The sequence below is a fragment of the Oncorhynchus keta genome, chromosome 24, assembly GCF_023373465.1.
Source record: "Oncorhynchus keta strain PuntledgeMale-10-30-2019 chromosome 24, Oket_V2, whole genome shotgun sequence".
Classification (NCBI taxonomy): domain Eukaryota; kingdom Metazoa; phylum Chordata; class Actinopteri; order Salmoniformes; family Salmonidae; genus Oncorhynchus; species Oncorhynchus keta.
Window position 1 is genome coordinate 6,463,293 of NC_068444.1, and position 22,152 is coordinate 6,485,444.

Sequence of the window (22,152 nt, forward strand, 5' to 3'; positions counted from 1 at the left end):
TCAAACCCACCTGTTAGTTCAGTAGTCAAACCCACCTCAAACCCAGTCAGTTCAGTAGTCAAAACCTGTTAGTTCAGTAGTCAAACCCACCTGTCAGTTCAGTAGTCAAACCCACCTGTTAGTTCAGTAGTCAAACCCACCTGTTAGTTCAGTAGTCAAACACCAGTTAGTTCAGTAGTCAAACCCACTTGTCAGTTCAGTAGTCAAACCCACCTGTTAGTTCAGTAGTCAAACCCACCTCAGTCAGTTCAGTAGTCAAACCCACCTGTTAGTTCAGTAGTCAAACCCACCTCAGTCAGTTCAGTAGTCAAACCCACCTGTTAGTTCAGTAGTCAAACCCACCTCAGTCAGTTCAGTAGTCAAACCAACCTGTCAGTTCAGTAGTCAAACCCACCTGTTAGTTCAGTAGTCAAACCCACCTCAGTCAGTTCAGTAGTCAAACCCACCTGTTAGTTCAGTAGTCAAACCCACCTGTTAGTTCAGTAGTCAAACCCACCTGTTAGTTCAGTAGTCAAACCCACCTGTTAGTTCAGTAGTCAAACCCACCTGTTAGTTCAGTAGTCAAACCCACCTGTTAGTTCAGTAGTCAAACCCACCTGTTAGTTCAGTAGTCAAACCCACCTGTCAGTTCAGTAGTCAAACCCACCTCAGTCAGTTCAGTAGTCAAACCCACCTCAGTCAGTTCAGTAGTCAAACCCACCTGTTAGTTCAGTAGTCAAACCCACCTGTCAGTTCAGTAGTCAAACCCACCTCAGTCAGTTCAGTAGTCAAACCCACCTGTTAGTTCAGTAGTCAAACCCACCTGTTAGTTCAGTAGTCAAACCAACCTCAGTCAGTTCAGTAGTCAAACCCACCTGTTAGTTCAGTAGTCAAACCCACCTGTTAGTTCAGTAGTCAAACCCACCTCAGTCAGTTCAGTAGACTAGGGATACCTGCCAGTTCAGTAGTCTAGGGATACCTGTTAGTTCAGTAGTCTAGGGATACCTGTCAGTTCAGTAGTCTAGGGATACCTGTTAGTTCAGTAGTCTAGGGATACCTGCCAGTTCAGTAGACTAGGGATACCTGTCAGTTCAGTAGTCTAGGGATACCTGTCAGTTCAGTAGTCTAGGGATACCTGTCAGTTCAGTAGTCTAGGGATACCTGTCAGTTCAGTAGTCTAGGGATACCTGCCAGTTCAGTAGACTAGGGATACCTGTCAGTTCAGTAGTCTAGGGATACCTGCCAGTTCAGTAGTCTAGGGATACCTGTCAGTTCAGTAGTCTAGGGATACCTGTCAGTTCAGTAGTCTAGGGATACCTGCCAGTTCAGTAGACTAGGGATACCTGTTAGTTCAGTAGTCTAGGGATACCTGTCAGTTCAGTAGACTAGGGATACCTGTCAGTTCAGTAGTCTAGGGATACCTGCCAGTTCAGTAGTCTAGGGATACCTGCCAGTTCAGTAGTCTAGGGATACCTGTCAGTTCAGTAGTCTAGGGATACCTGTCAGTTCAGTAGTCTAGGGATACCTGTCAGTTCAGTAGGTGAGGGATACCTGTCAGTTCAGTAGTCTAGGGATACCTGCCAGTTCAGTAGTCTAGGGATACCTGTCAGTTCAGTAGGTGAGGGATACCTGTTAGTTCAGTAGTCTAGGGATACCTGTCAGTTCAGTAGTCTAGGGATACCTGTCAGTTCAGTAGTCTAGGGATACCTGTCAGTTCAGTAGGTGAGGGATACCTGCCAGTTCAGTAGTCTAGGGATACCTGCCAGTTCAGTAGTCTAGGGATACCTGTCAGTTCAGTAGTCTAGGGATACCTGTCAGTTCAGTAGACTAGGGATACCTGTCAGTTCAGTAGTCTAGGGATACCTGTCAGTTCAGTAGTCTAGGGATACCTGCCAGTTCAGTAGTCTAGGGATACCTGCCAGTTCAGTAGTCTAGGGATACCTGTCAGTTCAGTAGTCTAGGGATACCTGTCAGTTCAGTAGTCTAGGGATACCTGTCAGTTCAGTAGGTGAGGGATACCTGTCAGTTCAGTAGTCTAGGGATACCTGTCAGTTCAGTAGTCTAGGGATACCTGTCAGTTCAGTAGGTGAGGGATAGCTGTCAGTTCAGTAGTCTAGGGATACCTGTCAGTTCAGTAGGTGAGGGATACCTGTCAGTTCAGTAGGTGAGGGATACCTGTCAGTTCAGTAGTCTAGGGATACCTGTTAGTTCAGTAGGTGAGGATACCTGTCAGTTCAGTAGTGTAGGGATACCTGTTAGTTCAGTAGTCTAGGGATACCTGTCAGTTCAGTAGGTGAGGGATACATGTCAGTTCAGTAGTCTAGGGATACCTGCCAGTTCAGTAGTCTAGGGATACCTGTCAGTTCAGTAGTCTAGGGATACCTGTCAGTTCAGTAGTCTAGGGATACCTGTCAGTTCAGTAGTCTAGGGATACCTGTCAGTTCAGTAGTCTAGGGATACCTGTCAGTTCAGTAGGTGAGGGATACCTGTCAGTTCAGTAGTCAAGGGATACCGGTCAGTTCAGTAGTCTAGGGATACCTGTCAGTTCAGTAGTCTAGGGATACCTGTCAGTTCAGTAGTCTAGGGATACCTGTCAGTTCAGTAGGTGAGGGATACCTGTCAGTTCAGTAGTCTAGGGATACCTGTTAGTTCAGTAGTCTAGGGATACCTGTCAGTTCAGTAGTCTAGGGATACCTGTTAGTTCAGTAGTCTAGGGATACCTGTCAGTTCAGTAGTCTAGGGATACCTGTCAGTTCAGTAGTCTAGGGATACCTGTCAGTTCAGTAGTCTAGGGATACCTGTCAGTTCAGTAGTCTAGGGATACCTGCCAGTTCAGTAGTCTAGGGATACCTGCCAGTTCAGTAGTCTAGGGATACCTGTCAGTTCAGTAGTCTAGGGATACCTGTCAGTTCAGTAGTCTAGGGATACCTGTCAGTTCAGTAGTCTAGGGATACCTGTCAGTTCAGTAGTCTAGGGATACCTGCCAGTTCAGTAGTCTAGGGATACCTGCCAGTTCAGTAGTCTAGGGATACCTGTCAGTTCAGTAGTCTAGGGATACCTGTTAGTTCAGTAGTCTAGGGATACCTGCCAGTTCAGTAGTCTAGGGATACCTGTCAGTTCAGTAGGTGAGGGATACCTGCATATTCTCTTCCGATTCCGGGAATCTTCCAACTGGGATATCTGGAAAATCTAAACATTCAGAAAAGTTAGGGATACCTGTTAATAAAGTGAAAGGTGAGGATACAAACCTGAAGTAGAATAGTTCAGGGATACCTAGTTGAATTATTGAAGACTATACAGGTTTGGATCACATTGAAAGACAGATATTTTAGACCATTGTTGAATCAAAAGTACATTCAAGTCAAGGGATACATTCAAGTTCAAGTACATTCAAGTAGGTACATACCAAGTCCAGTTCAGTCAAGTACATTCAAGGGTACATTCAAGTTCAGTACATTCAAGTCAAAGGATTTACCTCCTCATGTGACAGATAGTCTATTTTATACCAGTCAGTTCAGTAGTTTGGGATACCTGTCAGTTCAAGGGTTTTCTTTAGGGATTTTACACTGTCAGAATTATAGTGAGGGATCACCTATGAAATTCACATATGGAATCAGGGTAGTAACCAAAAGAATGTTAAACAAATCAAAATATATTTTATATTTGAGATTCTTCAAAGTAGCCACCCTTTGCCTTGATGACAGCTTTGCACACTCTTGGCATTCTCTCAACCAGCTTCATGAGGTAGTCACCTGAATTGCATTTCAATTAACAGGTGTGCCTAATTTGTGGAATTTCTTTCTTTCTTAATGCGTTTGAGCCGATCAGTTGAGTTGTGACAAGGTAGGGTTTGTATACAGAAGACATCACTATTTGGTAAAAGACCAAGTCCATATTATGGCAAGAACAGCTCAAATAAGCAAAGAGAAGCGACAGTACATCATTACTTCAAAACTGAAAATTTCCAGAACTTTGAAAGTTTCGTCAAGTGCAGTCGGAAATACAATCAAGCGCTTTGATGAAACTGGCTCTCATGAGGACTGCCACAGGAAAGGAAGACCCAGAGTTACCTCTGCTGCAGATGAAAAGTTCATTAGAGTTACCAGCCTCAGAAATTGCAGCCCAAATAAATGCTTCACAGAGTTCAAGTAAACAGACACATCTCAACATCAACTATTCAGAGGAGACTGCGTGAATCAGGCCTTCATGGTCCAATTGCCACATAGAAAACACTACTAAAGGACACCAATAAGAAGAAGAGACTTGCTTGGGCCAAGAAACATAAGCAAAGGACATTAGACCGGTTGGTCAAAATTGTCCTTTGGTCAAATTTGAGATTTTTGGTTCAACCGTGTCTTTGTGAGACGCAGAGTAGGTGAATGGCTGATCTCTGTATGTGTGGTTCCCGCCCGTGAAGCATGGAGGAGGAGGTGTGATAGTGTGGGGGTGCTTTGCTGGTGACACTGTCTGTGATTTATTTAGAATTCAAGGCAAACTTAACCAGCATGGCTACCATAGCATTCTGCAGCGATACACCATCCCATCTGTTTTGCACTTAGTGGAACAATAATTTGTTTTTCAACAGGACAATGACCCAACACATCCACAGGCTGTGTAAGGGCTATTTGACCAAGAAGGAGAGTGATGGAGTGCTGCATCAGGCGACCTGGCCTCCATAATCACCAAACCTCAACCCAATTGAGATGGTTTGGGATGAGTTGGACCGCAGAGTGAAGGAAAAGCAGCCAAGATGTGGGAACTCCTTAAGCATTCCAGGTGAAGCTGGTTGAGAGAATTCCAGGAGTGTGCAAAGCTGTCATCAAGGCAAAGGGTGGCTACTTTGAAGAATCTAAAATATGTTTTTATTTGTTTAACCCTTTGTTGGTTACTACATGATTCCATAAGTTTTATTTCATAGTTTTAATGTCTTCACTATTATTCTACAATGTGGAACAAAGTAAAAAATAAAAAATAAAAAACCTTGAATGAGTAGATGTGTCCAAACTTTTGATTGGTATTGTATAACAACTACATATCAGAAAGGATCATCTAATGCAGTCACTCAAAGAAGATCTCTTGTTGCCTATTCTCTCTGAGAGACATGGTTAAGATCTAAGTAGAACCCCACTCTCTCTGAGAGACATGGTTAAGATCTAAGTAGAACCCCACTCTCTCTGAGAGACATGGTTAAGATCTAAGTAGAACCCTATTCTCTCTGAGACATGGATAAGATCTAAGTATAGAACCCTATTTTCTCTGAGAGACATGGTTAAGATCTAAGTATAGAACCCTATTCTCACTGAGAGACATGGTTAAGATCTAACTATAGAACCCTATTCTCTCTGAGAGACATGGTTTATATCTAAGTATAGAATCCTATTCTCACTGAGAGACATGGTTTATATCTAAGTATAGAATCCTATTCTCACTGAGAGACATAGTTAATATCTAACAATAGAACCCTATTCTCTCCGAGAGACATGGTTAAGATCTAACTATAGAACCTTATTGTCACTGAGAGACATGGTTAAGATCTAACTATAGAACCTTATTGTCACTGAGAGACATGGTTAAGATCTAACTATAGAACCTTATTGTCACTGAGAGACATGGTTAAGATCTAACTATAGAACCTTATTGTCACTGAGAGACATGGTTAAGATCTAACTATAGAACCCTATTCTCTGTGTAGGGCACTACGTTTGACCTACAGTACCTATGGGATTTTGGTAGGGAGCTATTAGGACCCTGCTGTCTATAGTGTCCAGCTTCACCCCCAACTCTAATCCCCATTATCCCCCCCCCCCCCCCCAAAAACAGGAAAACAATAGCAAAGAAGCCTCATTCATTACAAAGATCGTAGTGCAAAGGCATGGTTATTGTATATTTGACTGAACCTGGTGTGGCTCTGAAATAATTATTTTCAATGAGCAGAATACCGTTCATGACATTCTGAAGACAAGGAAATGTTTCAACCTATATTACATGTATAGAAGCAACATTTGTGATTTCTTGCCAGATCGGTTATTTCTTTTAAAACAGAGAAGAACAATGAAGCTAAGAAAAACACCATATCCCAAAGACACAGCATATAAAGTTGAAAAAAAAAATAAACATTTGATTACTTAGAGACAGGCCATTTTGATAAAAACAATACAATACTTCCCTACAGTCATGGAAGAAAGGCATTTCAGTCTTCATAACTTGTAGCTTTACAGATTGGGGTGGTAGGGTAGCCTAGTGGTTAGAGTGTAGAGGAGGCAGGGTAGCCTAGTGGTTAGAGTGTAGAGGAGGTAGGGTAGCCTAGTGGTTAGAGTGTAGAGGAGGCAGGGTAGCCTAGTGGTTAGTGGTTAGCCTAGTGGTTAGAGTGTAGAGGAGGGTAGCCTAGTGGTTAGAGTGTAGAGGAGGTAGGGTAGCCTAGTGGTTAGAGTGTAGAGGCAGGGTAGCCTAGTGGTTAGAGTGTAGTGGAGGTGGCAGGGCAGCCTAGTGGTTGTAGAGGTGGCAGGGTAGAGTGGTTAGAGTGTAGGGGAGGCAGGGGCAGGGTAGCCTAGTGGTTAGAGTGAGCCTAGTGGTAGAGGAGGCAGGGTAGCCTAGTGGTTAGCCTAGTGGTTAGAGTGTAGAGGCGGCAGGGTAGCCTAGTGGTTAGAGTGTAGAGGCGGCAGGGTAGCAGGGTAGCCTAGTGGTTAGAGTGTAGAGGGGGCAGGGTAGCCTAGTGGTTAGAGTGTAGAGAGGGGAGGTAGGGTAGCAGGGTAGCCTAGTGGTTAGAGTGTAGAGGGGCAGGGTAGCCTAGTGGTTAGAGTGTAGAGGTGGCAGGGTAGCCTAGTGGTTAGAGTGTAGAGGTGGCAGGGTAGCCTAGTGGTTAGAGTGTAGTGGGGGTGGCAGGGTAGCCCTAGTGGTTAGAGTGTAGAGGAGGGCAGGGTAGCCTAGTGGTTAGAGTGTAGAGGAGGCAGGGTAGCCAGTGGTAGAGCCTAGTGGTTAGAGTGTAGAGGTGGCAGGGCAGCCTAGTGGTTAGAGTGTAGAGGTGGCAGGGTAGCCTAGTGGTTAGAGTGTAGAGGAGGCAGGGTAGCCTAGTGGTTAGAGTGTAGAGGAGGCAGGGTAGCCTAGTGGTTAGAGTGTAGTGGAGGTGGAGGGGTAGCCTAGTGGTTAGAGTGTGTAGGGAGCCTAGTGGCGGAGGTGGCAGGGTAGCCTAGTGGTGGTTAGGGAGCCTAGTGGTAGAGTGTAGAGGAGGCAGGGTAGCCTAGTGGTTAGAGGTAGAGGTGGCAGGGTAGCCTAGTGGTTAGAGTGTAGAGGCGGCAGGGTAGCCTAGTGGTTAGAGTGTAGAGGCGGCAGGGTAGCCTAGTGGTTAGAGTGTAGAGGTGGCAGGGTAGCCTAGTGGTTAAGAGTGTTGGACAAGTAACCGGAAGGTTGCAAGTTCAAACCCCCGAGCTGACAAGTTAAAAATCTGTCGTTCTGCCCCTGAACAGGCAGTTAACCCCACTGTTCCCAGGCCGTCATTGAAAATAAGAATTTGTTCTTAACTGACTTGCCTGGTTAAATAAAGGTAAAAAATGTGTTTCCTGAAGCTTCACTTCACAGAAGACTGCTCTGCATTTCTACCACTAGGTATCTTAGTACATTACATTTTTTTCATTTTTTAACGTTAAACCTAGAGCTAATAAAGCTTTGCTCCAATGTTTGTCTCTTGTGGATCTTGTACTCTGCCCTTGTGGTTGTTTTTATCCTGGGAGGACCTCCTCTTCATCATCAACTCTTCAGAGTCACGACAGAGTCCTTCATCGCTGGCGGCCTGGAGGCTGTCGAAGGTCCCCTGTCTCTCCCCATTGGTCCTCAGTGTCTTCTCCTGCCTCCTCCTCCTCTTACACTGCTCAGTACAGCGGTCCAGGCAGCTGAACTTACATCTGGTGTCGGTGGTGCAGGCGTACATCCCCACGGGCACCGCCAGCACCATGGCACACATGATCACAATAATATGGATGAACTTCTCCCGTTGTTCCAGCTGGCTGATGTCACTTCCTGTTAAGAACACGATGCACTGACCGGCGCGGGGTGTCTGGTTCTTCAGTGTCACACACACCTCGTATTTACTAACCGGTAGGAGGTCGTTGACCTCATAGGTGTTGATGCCCGGCCCGATGTATGTCAACTCCTTTTTGTCAGAGTGGTATTTCCCCAAGTGGATGGTGAACCAGGTCTCTGCAGGGTTGTCCGTCGCCGCGTACCACTCCAGAGTGATGCCGTAGACCGTCTGCTTGGAGATGCGGATGTCAATGTAGACGTTCTCGTCGGCTGAGGACAGGGGGAACGGGGGACGAGACATGGCGGCACCGCCGGAGGAGGAGGAGGCGTTGAAAGACTTGATGTTGATCAGGAAACTGACGGAGAAGTTGCCGATAAAGTTGTTGGCGAAGCAGGTGTAGACACCTCGGTCTTCCAGGTGCATGGATGGGATGACCAGCTGAGATCTGATGGTCTCATCGTCCACACGGCTCTCTGCCACTGAAGAGGGAGAGAAAGGAGAATTATCCCACTTGGCATACACTGGTTGAATCAACGTTGTTTCCAAGTCATTTAAATGAAATGATGTTGAACCAACGTGGAACAGACATTGAATTGACATCTGTATAAACATGTACATATAGTATATTTTTACAATATTTACAGTAATATGTTGCATTATGAATAGGGAAATGGGGGGGGACCCAGTCAGTTGTACAACTGAATGCATTCAACTGGGGGGCTGCCATAATCGACATCCACGTCTTCGGCGCCCGGGGAAATGTGGGTTAACTAGACAGTATTGTTCCTGTCCTGTCATCAAAGTGGTGTAGCTTACAATAAACTAGGACTGACATATGATATCGTGGTAAATACCCCACTGTAACAAAGTCACAGCATTCCAATGGATGGTAGCGTAGAATTTGCAATTAAATAAAACCTTACCAGTAAATCCCTTTATAATCTTCAGGTTGAATGACCAATGGATGGAGGGTTCAGGCCTGGCTTTGACCAAGCACCGGAGGGTTACCTTGTCCCCCAGTGACACAGTCATGTTGGTTTCTGTGGCTGAGGCCTCGGGATTCATGCATGTTTTCAAACCGACTTCGTGGAAGAACTTTCCCGCTCTGGAACTGGGGCCCGTGCACGTCAGGTACGAGTTCATCAGAATTAGAGGCGGACTAACGGTTTTGATAAACTCAACGAAACCTTTGAGGCGACAGTCACACAGCCAAGGGTTGTCGTGCAGCGCTAAAACAACGTTGGCCTCTCCACTGCTGGGCTCTGTACCTCCTTTTCTCTCCTGAGTGTTGAGGAGAGGCCAGTTGAGGAAGACATCCCTGGATATGACAGTAAGCTGATTGAAGGATAAGTCTAAATAGGTCAAGCCCGGTAGTTGTCTCAGGGCGGATTCCGGGAGCACGTCTAGTCGATTGAGTTTCAGGTCCAAAATGTTCAGGTTCGGCGTGTCCTGGAACGCTGTCCATGGGACTGAACGCAGCTTGTTTCCCTGGAGCCGCAGTTCCGTTAAATTCGTCAGCCCCTCCAGACTCTCGATGTTCATTAGGGTGATGTCGTTGAAATTCAACCATAGAGACGCCAAGGCAGTGACTTTAGAGAAGGAGCCGCTCGGTAATTCGGTCAGGTGGGAATTTTCTATTCGAATTTTACTGAAATAATTTGGGACGTTGTCTGGGATTCGTCCCATGGCTGTTTCCATACAAAGTAAGGATCTAAAAATAAAACCAAAACATTATGGGTTATGGAAGTACGGTTAGAGTAAGTTATCTATATTCCTTTCATCATAGACACGTGCGGCAGGTAGCCTAGCGGTTATGCGTTTAGGTAAGCCTGCCGACTTTTGTGAACAATTTGTGGATGTGCTCCTGTAAATCACTCTGGATAAAAGCGTCTGCTAAATGACTTAAAATGTCAATGTACAACGTTATCTCTCCATATTGTCTATTGTTAAAACCAGTCATGAAAAGCCACCATTGAGTTCAGTAATAGCCTACACTTGACCAGTCAATCAATACTGCACATAACGTCCTGACACCATAAGGAAACGCGGTGCAAAACTAGCTACACAAGAACTGACAACAAACGACTTACCTTCCCAAGTTATCATTTGTGCAAGAGCAGCCGGGTAAACAAGATGTCGAGGCGGGAGTTACTTTATAGAATAGCCAAGCTACAGCTAATACTGTATACAAGGTGGCCATAATTCCTTTAACAGAAACACATGTGAAGCATTAGAGCCGAGCATCTCCACAGGGAGGGACGGACAGTAGAGGTAAACCTATTACCTTAATCTTCCTTGGTGCAATCCCTTTGAGACACCAAATGATAAGATAAAACACGCTGAAAGTTTGTATTTTTTAATATGTTTTAGCTATAATCCTCCTTGTGGGGTGGCAGGTAGCATAGTGGTTAGAGGGGCAAGCCAGTAAACCGGAGTGTTGCCCGTTTGAAAACCGGGTCCTACTGGAAAAATCTGCCAGGAAGTGAGCTGGCAACCGGAGGGTTGCTGGTATCAAATCCTAGATGCCTTTATCTGGCGTTGTGCCCTTACCCCTCCACAACAACAACAGCTTCCCGGGGGCCCAGTGTGGCCCCCTGCACTTCTCCAAAAAAAATATATGTACGGTATGTCTTTCGGAGGGGTTGGGTTAACAACGGAAGTCAAATTTCGGTTGAACCTTGTGTGCAATTGACCAATAAAGTGATCTCTTTAGAGAAAGTCTGTCACAACATGCATGTTCCCTAATCCATAATAAACGAACGGGACATTACAGAAAATAATGTGATTTCTCAGAAAAAATATCACTTGATATTAAATAGAGCATTGGGAAGTCCAATATGCAATCTATAGATCAGGGCTACTGAAGACCATTGAGAAAATGGCACTATATACCCAACGTCTCTTATTTGTAGACTGCATGAAACAAAAGGATCCATGGCTATTAAATGAGGAACGAATGGAAGAGGTCTTCAGACACAAACACGTACGTAGTCTGCAAACGATACTGTACAAAGTAAACGACCACAGTGGCCATAGACGAACGATCAAGTTGTGATCAGCACCGTGGACAGCGCCAATACGAAACGCTAAACAAAACATAGGCTATCCTGTGAAAGCTATCCATCAAATCAAATAGATTTATAAAGCCCTTCGTACATCAGCTGATATTTCAAAGTGCTGTACAGAAACCCAGCCTAAACAGCAAGCAATGCAGGTGTAGAAGCACGGTGGCTAGGAAAAAGCTCCCTAGAAAGGCCAAAACCTAGGGAAGAACCAGGCTATGTGGGGTGGCCAGTCCTCTTCTGGCTGTGCTGGGTAGAGAGGAACCAGGCTATGTGGGGTGGCCAGTCCTCTTCCGGCTGTGCCGGGTAGAGAGGAACCAGGCTATGTGGGGTGGCCAGTCCTCTTCCGGCTGTGCCGGGTGGAGATTAGAACAGAACATGGCCAAGATGTTCAAATGTTCATGTTCATAAATGACCAGCATGGTCAAATAATAGGTCTGGGACAGGTAGCACGTCCGGTGAACAGGTCAGGATTCCATGGTGCTGATCACAACATGTTTCCTTGTAATTTCTTCGTCAGCCCTTCAAATGTATATTATATCATAGTGTAAGTTCTAAGGCTTAGCTTAATGCTATTGCCGAGCATACTGGTGCTATGCCATGCTGTGGCTTGGCACCTGAATGCTTACATCTGCCTGTTTTCACCTCTTGATAATTGACTATTGACACCGGATGTATATCACCCCATTATGATATTCTGTATCTTTGAAAACAGAACCTATCCTCTGATTGCGTGAACAAAATGGTTGTCAAAGTGTTCTGGGAAGGAATATGCTATTATAGAGCAGATAAGGATTTAAGAGGACACAAACATTTATAAAAAAAGTATTTATTTATACACATACAGTACCAGTCAAAAGTTTGGACACACCTACTCACTCAAGGGTTTTTCTTTCTTTCTTTTTTTTCTTAAAAAAAAACAATTTTCTACATCGTAGAATAATAGTGAAGACATCAAAACTATGAAATAACACATATGGAATCATGTAGTAACCAAAAGTGTTAAAGAAATCCAAAATATATTTTAGATTCTTCAAATTAGCCACCCTTTGGCTTGATGACAGCTTCGCACACACTTGGCATTCTCTCAACCAGCTTCAACCTGGAATGCATTTCAATTAACAGGTGTGCCTTGTTAAAATGAATTCCTGCATTTGAGCAAATCAGTTATATTGTAGGGGTTGTATACAGAAGATGGCCCTATTTGGTAAAAGACCAAGTCCATATTATGACAAGAACAGTTCAAATAAGCAAAGAGAAACGACAGTCCATCATTACTTTAAGACATGAAGGTCAGTCAATACGGAACATTAAGAACTTTTAATGTTTCTTCAAGTGCAGTCGCAAAAACCATCAATCACTATGATGAAACTGGCTCGCATGAGGACCGCCACAAGAAAGGAAGTCCCAGAGTTACCTCTGCTACAGAGCATAAGATCATTAGAGTTAACTGCATCTCAGATTGCAGCCCAAATAAATGCTTCACTGAGTTCAAGTGACAGACACATCTCAACATCATCTGTTCAGAGGAGTCTGCATGAATCAGGTTTTCATGGTCGAATTGCTGCATAGAAAACACTACTAAAGGACACCAATAAGAAGAAGAGACTTGCTTGGGCCAAGAAACACGAGCAATGAACATTAGACCGGTTGAAATCTGTCCTTTGGTCTGATGAGTACAAATTGGAGATTTTTGGTTCCAACGGCCGTGTCTTTGTGAGACGCAGAGTCGGTGAGTAGGATGATCTCCGCATGTGTGGTTCCCACTGTGAAACATGAAGGACGTGTGATGGTGTGGGGGTGCTTTGCTGGTGACACTGTCAGTGATTCATTCAGAATTCAAGGCACACTTAACCAGCATGGCTACCATAGCATTCTGCAGCGATACTCCATCCCATCTGGTTTGCGCTTCGTCACACTATCATTTGTTTTTCAACAGGACAATGACCCAACACATCCACAGGCTGTGTAAAGGCTATTTGACCAAGAAGGAGAGTGATGGACTGCTGCATCAGATGACCTGGCCTCCACAATCACCCGACCTCAACCCAATTGAGATGGTTTGGGATGAGTTGGACCACAGAGTGACGAAAAAGCAGCCAACAAGTGTTCAGCATATGTGGGAACTCCTTCAAGACTGTTGGAAAAGCATTCCAGGTGAAGCTGGTTGAGAGAACGCCAAGAGTGTGCAAAGCTGTCATCAAGGCAAAGGGTGGCTACTTTGAAGAATCCTATTTTGATTTGTTTAACACTATTTTGGTTACTACATGATTCCATATGTGTTATTTCATAGTTTTGATGTCTTCACCATTATTCTACAATGTAGAAAATAGTCAAAATAAAGAAAAACCCTTGAATGAGGAGGTGTGTCCAAACTTTTGACTGGTACTGTATATCAGATCAGATCATATATATATATTACAAAATGTATAGTATGTTAGGTTTGATTGGACAGTAAACCTGGCACATTAATGTTTATGGTAAATACACAGAGGTACAAAATATCACTACAGATATGAGTTGCTTCACCAATACTTTACATGTACATTATTTTTGTCAAATAAAAACTACCAGAATTCTGAGGTCAGATTCATTTCAGAATAACTGTCATCACTCTTCCTCCGTACGTTAAAAAGATGGGTTTCATGTATTCTGGTAGAACGTGCCATTTTGGGTTTCCTTATTCCACCAATAATTTCTGGAAAACCTGGGAATTTTGTAAAAGTTAGCATAACTGTGTAACCCTAGTGTCATTTCAAAGAAAGGCAACTGCTTACACTATGTTACCCCCTTAAAAGTGCATGACAAATATAAAATGCTTATTTCCACATTTTAAATAAAACATTTGTTTCTGTTTTTTTTTGTTTTTTTACAGTTCACCGGGTCAAGGTTGGCCTGTATTTCTGCAAGGCTGTATAATCACAGTTATGTCAGCATTTATTTATCCTATTTATCTAGACTCACATATATACCACACTTGTCCATGCAACTGTCCGTTGGTTTCTGCTCCGTCTCTGAGCAGTTTCACTCATCTACAATACATCACTTGCCAGAAGAGACCAACAAACCAAATTAAGTTCTGCTTGGAAAGGACAGACTTCTCTGCCCTGTAAAGGTTGAGGCCTTCATTTGGTATCAACAAAAGTACTCACTAGGGGGTCCCTCGTTCCTACAAGTAGCCCCAGAGTCCACACTGGACCTAGCAGAGAGCAGTCTGTTGGACTCGTCTGGGTGTTGCCTGGCAAGGTACTCCCCCTCCATCCCCTTAGGCTTCTGTCCCGGGGAGAGGGTCTCGAATGTTACATATGAGTCTTGAATATCTTTGGATTTCCTCCCCAGTAGCTTTTTACAGCGCTTCTTGAGCGCCCCACAGCAGACAATCAGTGTCAAGGGGACAGCGATCACGCAGGCCACGGTGATCACCACCACGTTAATGAGCTTCTGGGTGCCGCTTGCGCTCGCCGCCTCGTCCGTTGAGAAGATTACACACTGCTCCTTTTTAGGGATCAGGCCTTTGACGCAGACGCAGGCGATGTACTTTGTCCTTGGCACAAGGCCGTCGATGGTGATACGGTTCTTTCCCGCAGCGACGTTGATCCTCCGCATGTCCCTCTCGCCGAAAACGGCATACAGGACGCTGAACTCGGTGGTGTTCTTGGCCGTCGGGGCCCGCCAGTTCAGGGAGACGGTGTGATCGGTGTCCCCGATGACCTTCACCGATCGTACCACCCGTCTCTCCGGCGGCGCCGATGCCTGCAAAGAAGAGGCGTTGGCTGCCAGGTTGCTAAGAACCTCCTTCTCCACTTCCTTAATAATCGCCGGTTCCGTGGCAGGACGACCGGGCGTCTGTCCATCGGCCACACTGTCCAAAATACTGTAGCTCTCGATATCATACCTCCCTGTGAAACCACTCGGTCCTAGTGGCTCAATGATGGGCATAGCTGACGTCGTGGTTGGTGGAGGTATGTATCTGACAGCATGTTTCTTCTGGTAGGCAGCTTTCCCAAATCCGCCGGTTTTCCGTCCTCTCTGGTTTCTAGTCTTGGAGCTGCCACCCTGTTCCTCATTTTTAAAGGAGTCTGTGATAACCAGGGAGATGATGGCATCTGCGGTCCCCACGAAGTTGGTCGCTTTGCACATGTATTTCCCAGAGTCCCGGTAAGAGACGGCAGGCACACTCAGGATGGACCAAATGATTCCCTCCTTTGAAACTTCTTCCTGAACTGTGAAATAAATACAAACAAAAAAATAGTTAGAAGGATTAGTGAAAAGAAAACCGTCCATCCATCTGTAATCTAGGCTATTTCAGCTTCTGACTTTACAACACCCAAAATAGATGTCCTAAGTACTGTAGCTACTTATTCAGGCAACAGGCAGACGTATATATGCCTAGCAGCCTTCAGTCACGGCAGGTCTTAGCCTGATCTCAGATCTGTTTGTGCTGTTCTGTCAACTATGCCAAACAGTTTCCAAGACAGCACAAACAGATCTGGGATCAGGCTAAGACCTGCCGTGACTGGAGCAGGTTTAGAAACACTAAACTTGGAGCACAACGGAAATAAGTCAACAACTTTTTTTGTTTGTTTGTAGTTGTTGTCCTTCATCCCTTTTTAACATATGTAGCGACTCTGCTTGTTCTTGGCTGTATATCTCTGTGTTACACAGTAAATCAATTCAATCAATCAATCAATCAATCAATCAATGGATCTCACCAGTGCCGTTCATCTGTTTGCCGTCTGCCCGGGTCCAGGACAGCTCTGGTACTGGGACTCCGATAGTCCCACAACGTAGCAGGACGTTGTTCCCCAGGGAGCTCCTGACCCGGGCCACAGCCGTGTGGACACGGGGCTCCTGGCACCTCTGGAGCTCCGTCTCGCTGAACAGCACCCCTGACAGGCTCTCCGGGTCAGCACAGCGCAGCTTGGTGTCGATCAGAACCACAGAGGATGACGGAGACTTCTGGAACTGGACCAGGTCATAGAGCCGGCAGTCACATAGCCATGGGTTGTCATGGAGACCTACAGTGATGAATAATTTCACCAGAATATAAACATTTTAGTCATTTAGCAGATGCTGTTATCCAGAGTGACTTAAACTAAGGGATTTAAAGAAACTACAATGGTAGCTAAATGAAAATAAATAATCAACACCGCTTTTATCATGGCAATAGATAACACCAGTTCTACCTTGGTAGTACATAACACAAATATATATATATATATATATATATATATATATATATATACACATTTTGGACAACTCTTCTTGCTCTGTCTGAACTATAACCTTGTGTTATGTGTGTATAAAGTCAGTTTAGCAAGACGTATTAGTAAGTAGAAGTAATCATGCTAGTTTGAAGTGAGACTAGTGAATGTATTCTCATTAACACTACATTATGGCTACCTTTACTACAATTAGAGTTTTACTACTCTCAAATGTCTGATGCATGTCTCCGCCAACTTTTCATTTAACGCTACGTAACACACCACAGGTACTCATGCAATGCATTTTGGGATAAAAGCACCCTGGCTTGTAATGTTGTGGATGGCATCGATTGTTTCTCACGAAATGTGAGTGTCAATTGCATGTCATTTAAAGGCTTCTATTTCATCCTGGCTTGCAAACCAAATGGGATTCCCTAAAAGCTCAATAAAGGTTGTTTTTAATTGCCGAGCAGATCCTTACCTAGAATATATTTGGAACTGTCCCCATCTTCTTGAGACGGTTTCACAGATAACCACATAGAGAGAACCTCAGGAGGTACGGTGGCCAGGTTGTTGCTAGATAAATCCAGGTATGTCAGGTTCTTGATATAAATGCTCGCCTCGGCCGGAATCGACGATATCTTATTATTATGTAGGTCCAGTAGCCTCAGGTTGGGCATATCAGTCAGAGATTCCCAGGGGAAAGAGGTGAGAGCGTTCCCTTCCAGTCTCAGCTCATCCAGACTTCTCAGGCCACGGAAGCTGTCTACATTCAAAGAGTTCAGAGAGTTGAAAGACACCCAGAGAAATTCCAAACTGTTCAGGTAGTGAAAGGTTTCGCCGGAGATCTTTGTGATGGCAGTCTTCTCGATCCGCAGTTTCGAGGTGTCTGCAGGAAAGTTGGGTGGGATCAGAGTGATCTGTGGGTCATTGCAAAGGACACTCCTAGATAGATGGAGAGAAAGATACACCTCTTATTGAAAGTCACTGTATAACCTGGTGTAACACGCTCATTCAGATAACTCAACTTTATTACAAGTTTAACCCAAATTAACCATGGACTTGTATGGGTTCATGACAGAGGGTAGACATACAATTACTGCATAAATAAATCAAACAACATATTGTTTCATTTTTGTCTGTTTAATCTTCCATTTTAACCCTTCTTTCTTGTTTTTTTTATTCGGTCTAAACGTTAGTAAAACATGGTTTAGGGCTATTTATTAGAACCAAAGAAAGAGGCTTAGAGCATTGTAAATTAATCCTTGGGTCCATATATATATATATATTTTTTTTTAAGAGAGTAGAAGAGAAGCTGACCTCATACTACCTGCACGTTACGCACCACCACACACACAAAAAATGTAGAATAGAAGTTGTTCACATTCACAATTGAAATAGTTGTAATCATTTCTCTGTTTTTTTACCTTGCTTTGGATCCGTCTGATAATTTGTGAAAGAAGCAGCTACATTGAGACGGACACGCGCTGCAAACAAACGGTCCGAAGCAAAATAATGTCAAGCAGAAACCCAGGCTAAAACCTCGAAACATTTTCTCTCCGAAACTATACTACCAAAATATAGGCCTACTATCAAACTAAACTACAAGATCTCTTTTGAAAGAAAAAAAAAAGTAATGTTTATTTCGTTCTTCCAAGCCAGCGACGCATCGTGTTGCTATCTCAGTGCCTCATACAGGTCTGAACGTCGTTCTGAAACCCGAGATTAAAAGGATAGACATGGATTAGTGGAAAGGATTTATTTTCATTGACACGATTATTGCCCCATGGCAAATGACAGGCAGGCTGTGTCGTTTCGCTTTGTTTATATACAGAGTAAAACCCTTCCATGTAGTTTATTGAAGGGTTTATTATGGAGATTGGTTCGTTTTTGGCGGTTCATTGACTGTTATAGTCGCGCTGCATGCTATTCTATTGAATGTGAATTCGTGAGTGAAGTGAAATGCAAAAAGGAAACGGCTGCCAATGGATAATTGCTACCATTAAAATATAACCATGTAATAAATAGTATACATATGTTTAATTTTACGGGATTTGCTTCAATATATTTATTAAATATTTTTTGAAAACCTCATTATTAGCACAATTTACTCCCAAACCCCTCATTTACATTTTTCACATCAAACTCAGTCAGGTCAAAAAGAAAATAGCCATTTGGGATTCTAAGGGATCAGAAAATATTTAGTTTTTCTTTTTATATCGAGAATTATTGCATTATTATATAGAGTATACGGTTGCATACCATGGATTTGACACATAACCCATAACCCCCCAAAAAAAAAAAATGTACGAAAATCGTCGCCAAATGTTCAGGCTCCACAAGTTATCTATGAAGAAGTTCACTTTACTGTGACAAAGTCACACTGATGAAGCATCCACCAGTATTATCAAAACACATACAGTCGCCTACTATCCCACAATGCACAGTGGTGTATGGAGAACAAGACCCCAGTGGGAACGTCAATAACATGGAAAGGACCAATGGACGGAAGCTAAGAGTAATGTTAAACAGAACGTTCTTCCATTCATTGGATAGGTGTGAAAAATGTTAATCATTTGTATATTTTGGTGAGTCAGGGTTCTACTGTACACAAGGGGTCATCTGACACTGTTTCAATATTCTACTGTACACAAGGGGTCATCTGACACGGTTTCAATATTCTACTGTACACAAGGGGTCATCTGACACTGTTTCAATATTCTACTGTACACAAGGGGTCATCTGACACTGTTTCAATATTCTACTGTACACAAGGGGTCATCTGACACTGTTTCAATATTCTACTGTACACAAGGGGTCATCTGACACTGTTTCAATATTCTACTGTACACAAGGGGTCATCTGATACTGTTTAAATATTCTACTGTACACAAGGGGTCATCTGACACTGTTTCAATATTCTACTGTACACAAGGGGTCATCTGACACTGTTTCAATATTCTACTGTACACAAGGGGTCATCTGACACTGTTTCAATATTCTACTGTACACAAGGGGTCATCTGACACTGTTTCAATATTCTACTGTACACAAGGGGTCATCTGACACTGTTTCAATATTCTACTGTACACAAGGGGTCATCTGACACTGTTTCAATATTCTACTGTACACAAGGGGTCATCTGACACTGTTTCAATATTCTACTGTACACAAGGGGTCATCTGACACTGTTTCAATATTCTACTGTACACAAGGGGTCATCTGACACTGTTTCAATATTCTACTGTACACAAGGGGTCATCTGACACGGTTTCAATATTCTACTGTACACAAGGGGTCATCTGACACTGTTTCAATATTCTACTGTACACAAGGGGTCATCTGACACTGTTTCAATATTCTACTGTACACAAGGGGTCATCTGACACTGTTTCAATATTCTACTGTACACAAGGGGTCATCTGACACTGTTTCAATATTCTACTGTACACAAGGGGTCATCTGACACTGTTTCAATATTCTACTGTACACAAGGGGTCATCTGACACTGTTTCAATATTCTACTGTACACAAGGGGTCATCTGACACTGTTTCAATATTCTACTGTACACAAGGGGTCATCTGACACTGTTTCAATATTCTACTGTACACAAGGGGTCATCTGACACTGTTTCAATATTCTACTGTACACAAGGGGTCATCTGACACTGTTTCGATATTCTACTGTACACAAGGGGTCATCTGACACGGTTTCAATATTCTACTGTACACAAGGGGTCATCTGACACTGTTTCAATATTCTACTGTACACAAGGGGTCATCTGACACTGTTTCAATATTCTACTGTACACAAGGGGTCATCTGACACTGTTTCAATATTCTACTGTACACAAGGGGTCATCTGACACTGTTTCAATATTCTACTGTACACAAGGGGTCATCTGACACTGTTTCAATATTCTACTGTACACAAGGGGTCATCTGACACGGTTTCAATATTCTACTGTACACAAGGGGTCATCTGACACTGTTTCAATATTCTACTGTACACAAGGGGTCATCTGACACGGTTTCAATATTCTACTGTACACAAGGGGTCATCTGACACTGTTTCAATATTCTACTGTACACAAGGGGTCATCTGACACTGTTTCAATATTCTACTGTACACAAGGGGTCATCTGACACTGTTTCAATATTCTACTGTACACAAGGGGTCATCTGAAACTGTTTCAATATTCTACTGTACACAAGGGGTCATCTGACACTGTTTCAATATTCTACTGTACACAAGGGGTCATCTGACACTGTTTCAATATTCTACTATACACAAGGGGTCATCTGATACTGTTTCAATATTCTACTGTACACAAGGGGTCATCTGAAACTGTTTCAATATTCTACTGTACACAAGGGGTCATCTGACACGGTTTCAATATTCTACTGTACACAAGGGGTCATCTGACACGGTTTCAATATTCTACTGTACACAAGGGGTCATCTGACACTGTTTCAATATTCTACTGTACACAAGGGGTCATCTGACACGGTTTCAATATTCTATGACTGTGCTTCTTCATCCATTTAATGTTTATAAACTTTTTTTCTGCAGGTCTGGGCACAAATTAGTGGGTAAAAAAACTACTGACCCCTCCTGACACTTTATATCAAACTACTGACCCCTCCTCCTGATACTTTATATCAAACTACTGACCCCTCCTCCTGATACTTTATATCAAACTACTGACCCTCCTCCTGATACTTTATATCAAACTACTGACCCCTCCTGATACTTTATATCAAACTACTGACCCCTCCTCCTGATACTTTATATCAAACTACTGACTCCTCCTGATACTTTATATCAAACTACTGACCCCTCCTGATACTTTATATCAAACTACTGACCCCTCCTCCTGATACTTTATATCAAACTACTGACTCCTCCTGACACTTTATATCAAACTACTGACCCCTCCTCCTGATACTTTATATCAAACTACTGACCCCTCCTGACACTTTATATCAAACTACTGACCCCTCCTCCTGACACTTTATATCAAACTACTGACCCTCCTCCTGATACTTTATATCAAACTACTGACCCCTCCTCCTGATACTTTATATCAAACTACTGACTCCTCCTCCTTGATACTTTATATCAAACTACTGACCCTCCTCCTGACACTTTATATCAAACTACTGACTCCTCCTCCTGAAACTTTATATCAAACTACTGACCCTCCTCCTGACACTTTATATCAAACTACTGACCCCTCCTGATACTTTATATCAAACTACTGACCCTCCTCCTGATACTTTATATCAAACTACAAGGGGTCATGAACTGTGCTTGACACTGTTTCAATATTCCTCCTCCTGAAACTTTATATCAAACTACTGACCTCCTCCTGACACTTTATATCAAACTACTGACCCTCCTCCTGATACTTTATATCAAACTACTGACCCCTCCTGATACTTTATATCAAACTACTGTGCCCTCCTCCTGATACTTTATATCAAACTACTGACCCTCCTCCTGATACTTTATATCAAACTACTGACTCCTCCTCCTGATACTTTATATCAAACTACTGACCCCTCCTCCTGATACTTTATATCAAACTACTGACCCCTCCTCCTGATACTTTATATCAAACTACTGACCCCTCCTCCTGATACTTTATATCAAACTACTGACCCCTCCTCCTGATACTTTATATCAAACTACTGACCCCTCCCCTGATACTTTATATCAAACTACTGACCCCTCCTCCTGACACTTTATATCAAACTACTGACCCCTCCTCCTGATACTTTATATCAAACTACTGACCCCTCCTCCTGATACTTTATATCAAACTACTGACCCCTCCTCCTGATACTTTATATCAAACTACTGACCCCTCCTCCTGATACTTTATAT

The 22,152-nt window shown here is 43.3% G+C and overlaps 2 protein-coding genes across 2 annotated transcripts; both read right to left on the minus strand.

Annotated features, from left to right (window-relative positions):
- Positions 1-7,235: 7,235 nt before the first annotated feature.
- Positions 7,236-10,198, minus strand: LOC118371031 (leucine-rich repeat, immunoglobulin-like domain and transmembrane domain-containing protein 2). The gene is made up of 3 exons (XM_035756322.2): positions 10,087-10,198; positions 8,920-9,707; positions 7,236-8,475 (listed from the first exon to the last, which is right to left on the minus strand). Exons 1-3 carry the CDS (start codon positions 10,194-10,196, stop codon positions 7,631-7,633), a joined length of 1,743 nt encoding a protein of 580 aa, XP_035612215.2. The 5' UTR covers positions 10,197-10,198; the 3' UTR covers positions 7,236-7,630.
- Positions 10,199-11,884: 1,686 nt separating this feature from the next.
- On the minus strand, positions 11,885-17,940 carry LOC118371030 (leucine-rich repeat, immunoglobulin-like domain and transmembrane domain-containing protein 1). Its single transcript, XM_035756321.2, has 4 exons — positions 17,690-17,940; positions 16,744-17,207; positions 15,771-16,076; positions 11,885-15,281 (listed from the first exon to the last, which is right to left on the minus strand). The coding sequence occupies exons 1-4, from the start codon at positions 17,812-17,814 to the stop codon at positions 14,194-14,196; spliced, it is 1,983 nt and encodes a 660-aa protein (XP_035612214.1). The 5' UTR covers positions 17,815-17,940; the 3' UTR covers positions 11,885-14,193.
- Positions 17,941-22,152: the final 4,212 nt, after the last annotated feature.

What these genes read in the sequence shown, in the direction of transcription:
- LOC118371031 (XM_035756322.2), bottom strand. Translation starts at nt 10,196, where the DNA reads ATGGCCACCTTGTATACAGTATTAGCTGTAGCTTGGCTATTCTATAAA. An exon ending in ACAAATGATAACTTGGGAAG is followed by an intron (nt 9,708 to 10,086) that starts GTAAGTCGTTTG and finishes TTTTATTTTTAG; the next exon opens with ATCCTTACTTTGTATGGAAA. An exon ending in GATTATAAAGGGATTTACTG is followed by an intron (nt 8,476 to 8,919) that starts GTAAGGTTTTAT and finishes CTCCCTCTTCAG; the next exon opens with TGGCAGAGAGCCGTGTGGAC.
- LOC118371030 (XM_035756321.2), bottom strand. Translation starts at nt 17,814, where the DNA reads ATGTTTCGAGGTTTTAGCCTGGGTTTCTGCTTGACATTATTTTGCTTC. An exon ending in TCAGACGGATCCAAAGCAAG is followed by an intron (nt 17,208 to 17,689) that starts GTAAAAAAACAG and finishes CCATCTATCTAG; the next exon opens with GAGTGTCCTTTGCAATGACC. An exon ending in CAGTTCCAAATATATTCTAG is followed by an intron (nt 16,077 to 16,743) that starts GTAAGGATCTGC and finishes TCATCACTGTAG; the next exon opens with GTCTCCATGACAACCCATGG.